Source organism: Nematolebias whitei, chromosome 3, assembly GCF_014905685.2.
Source record: "Nematolebias whitei isolate Nwh7 chromosome 3, NemWhi1, whole genome shotgun sequence".
NCBI lineage: Eukaryota > Metazoa > Chordata > Actinopteri > Cyprinodontiformes > Rivulidae > Nematolebias > Nematolebias whitei.
The window spans coordinates 41,432,339-41,435,482 of NC_056500.1; the positions used below are offsets into that span (position 1 = coordinate 41,432,339).

General features: G+C 39.6%; 1 protein-coding gene across 1 annotated transcript in view; it reads right to left on the reverse strand.

Annotated features, from left to right (window-relative positions):
- si:ch211-243a20.3 (uncharacterized protein LOC100151507 homolog) overlaps positions 1-2,374 on the reverse strand; it is a 5,440-nt gene extending 3,066 nt beyond the window's left edge. The window contains exons 1-2 of the mRNA XM_037674969.1: positions 2,247-2,374; positions 1,896-2,025 (exon numbers count right to left, since the gene is read on the reverse strand). Of these exons, the coding sequence (XP_037530897.1) occupies positions 1,896-2,025; positions 2,247-2,361 (245 nt within the window). The 5' untranslated portion in view covers positions 2,362-2,374. The remainder of the gene's footprint in view (positions 1-1,895; positions 2,026-2,246) is intronic.
- Between the last annotated feature and the right edge of the window lie 770 nt (positions 2,375-3,144).

A 3,144-nucleotide genomic window follows, 5' to 3' on the forward strand; every position in this document is an offset into this window, starting at 1 on the left:
CCCAGAAACAGGTGGAGACCATCAGCAGTAATCAGAGAGAGAGAGAGGTGTGACATGCAGCAGGCTGTCAGAAGCAGCAGAGGAAAATACCAGAGGAGCAGAGAAGAATATCAAACAGTGAACAGAGTGATAAATAAAAGGAAAAAACAGAGTGTAAACTGTGACAACAAAGGCTCCTTGTTCCTGTTCTGCACCACGTCCTGGTTTTGTCTCCCTTCGTGTCCTCTCATTGTTCACGTAAGTTGCTGCTGCCACGTCAGCCTTTATGTTTATTTTCATTAAATAACTTTTACTATAAACCTGAGTCCTGCCTGCACTTTGGGTTCAACCACCACCAACGCAGAATATGAGGAGATAAACACAAACACCTGGGGAAGGACAACAGGTGGCAGAGGCAGGAGCTGATCACCTGAGGGACAAACATTGAGGAGTGCAGGACAGACGACACAAGACACACAAGACACACACACATCCTCTGTCTAATTTTGGCTTGCAGGCATGATGCAGATAAGACACCTACAAGTTTTAAGGGATATTTTTTATAATTATGTAATGTTCGCATAAGTTTTTAGACTTTTATATAACTCTTCATAAAATCTGGCTAAATATTGTGTTTTCCAAAAACCATGGCAAATCCATGGCGCCAGAAGGGTTTTGTAAAAACTTTCTCTGATTTGAACTTTCATTTTCACCACATCACATAAATACTTTTGAGCCACTTTGTTTTCAAAGAAGAGTGATTCATATTAAGCCGTTGACCCGTGTCAAAAAGTTTAAACCCCGTTGTGTTAGAGTGACATCATCACTCTCTCTCTGGCAGGGGTGGAAGTAACAAATTACAAATACTTACTTTACTGTAATTAAGTAGAGTTTTTTGGGTACTTGTATTTTTATGAGTATTTCTTTCAAGTGTGTAATTTTACTCATACTTAAGTACAATTTAGACCATGTAATGTACTTCACAACTTTTAAAATCAGAAGTTGCTACTGAGTACGGCTTCAATCTGAATTAATATTCAAACCGTTCATCTGCATTTTTGTAGCCAATAAGGCTCTCAGCTCGTGAAGGCACCAGTTACCTATGATGTAAGCAAAGGACAACTCTGTAGAGTAGAGAGTCCTTTAGGGACCAAAGATTTGGAGAAAAAGCCAAGATGGAGACAGAGGACAACACTGTCAACAGAGAAAATGACGAGGTAAAGGCTGAAGACGAGTGCTCATGTACCTGGAGGAATGTTTCATGTACAGAGGATGAAAAGGAGACAGAGTCCAGATGCAAACTTTGTTTGATCTCTACGGTGATAGCAGCTCACAAGACTTCATCTAATCTCAAAAACATATTGCAGTACACGAGGTTTTACAGCTACCTGTATGATATTACTTTTTATTGTTTGTATGTGTGGGTTATTAGTTTGGCTAAAGATCTTAGATATTGTCACTGCCATCGGTTTGCCTGGTACTAAAATAAGTCGGAGCTTCTGAGCGTCTGAGAAATGTACTTTGAATGTAGTTATTATATACAGTAAATAAAACTGAATGCCTTCTATTGACAACACAATGAAATATCAATTGGTTAAAAAGTAATTGATACTCTGAGTAGGTTTTGAGAGGAAGAGTACTTTGTACTTTAACTTAAGTATGTTTTATAACACCAGTACTTTACTTGTAATTGAGTACAATTTAAGCAGTGTAACAGTACTTGTACTTGAGTACAATTTTTCAGTATTCTTTCCTGCGCTCTGGACAAAGTTCTCCAGAAATAAAAACAAAATACCAGTTTAGTCATGGATGTTCTTCCTGTGAAGTTTTACATATTACCAAGTCATATGAGCTTAAACTACTCCAGCTGCAGTAACAGCTGTGTGTGTGTGTGTGAGGGGGAGGGGGGGGGGTACCTGGAGTAGTCAGGCAGTAGTGTGTTGGGCTGAGAGTGAAGCAAAGTCTTGATCTCGCTGAAGATGCGTTTCCCCCAGGTGTCTAAAACTCTGGTCACGCTGCGCACCGAGGCCACGTTCACACTGTCAGCTGGAAGCAGAACACCATCAGGCTTTACTCAACAGCATGCAACAACAACATGCAATAACATGCAACAACATGCAACAACATGCAACGACACACATCGACACGCAGCTGCAGTGAGCCGTTCAAATGTCTTTCATCAGCAAAGGCTCGAGCTCATCTGGACAGTTTGCTGCACTTGATCCAGCTGTTGGAGTTCAAAGCCTCGGCGGCTCATAAATTTATACCTCCTTCCTTGTAGTTCCATGGACCGTGATCCAGCTCGTTGTCCTCGCCGGCTGCACGGGCCCCGGTTACCATGGCAACTGCCATCAACAGCATCAACAGAGAGAGAGGGGCCATAAAGATCAGAGAAGAGCTCTGCTTTTCTAAAAGAAAAATGAAAAGAGGGGAATCACGCCTTCATGGAAATGAACAGACACTTTAATAAACACAAACAAGAAAAACAAGCTCTCATGTGAAGAAAATGTCATCTGTGATCCAAGTTCAGTTATTAAAAACAGAACTGGTGTTTCTGTTCAGGCAACATTTTACACATAAAGTTGTGAGAAAAACATGTTTTTTTGCTTCAACTTTTGTGTGTGTGAAAAGCCAGAGTCATTTTCAAAGTAAATATCAACATTTAAATAGCAAATGTTCCTTTAATCCTCTAACTTTAATATTTTAACAACAACCTGCAGCTGCTTCCACTACATTTAGTCATTTCTTTATATTATCTTGTTTTTTTTCTTCTTTCCTTGTTTAAATTTAACACTTTGGTCTTCGAACAAGTGATGTGAATTAAGGTCAAAGACAAATTGTTATAAGCATTTTTAAGAAGCACAGTTTGTTTCTGACCCGTGCAGCATGAGCTGCTGTTCAGAGGTAATTAACCTCCTGGTGGGAGGCAAAATCATTTCAAACATCCAGAAACAACAGCAGGACCTGATCACCTGCGAGATGAGAAAATTATTTTTCAATTTCATGATTGTTGGGAAAATTGCAGGTTGCTGTGACCCCAGAATCACACACGTTTTCAGCCTTTCAGGACAATTCAGGACAATTCAGGACAATATCCTTTGACTCCTTAAAGGCTTTAATTTCTTCATACAAACTTAATGTCAAAATTAAAAAACAAAATGTATA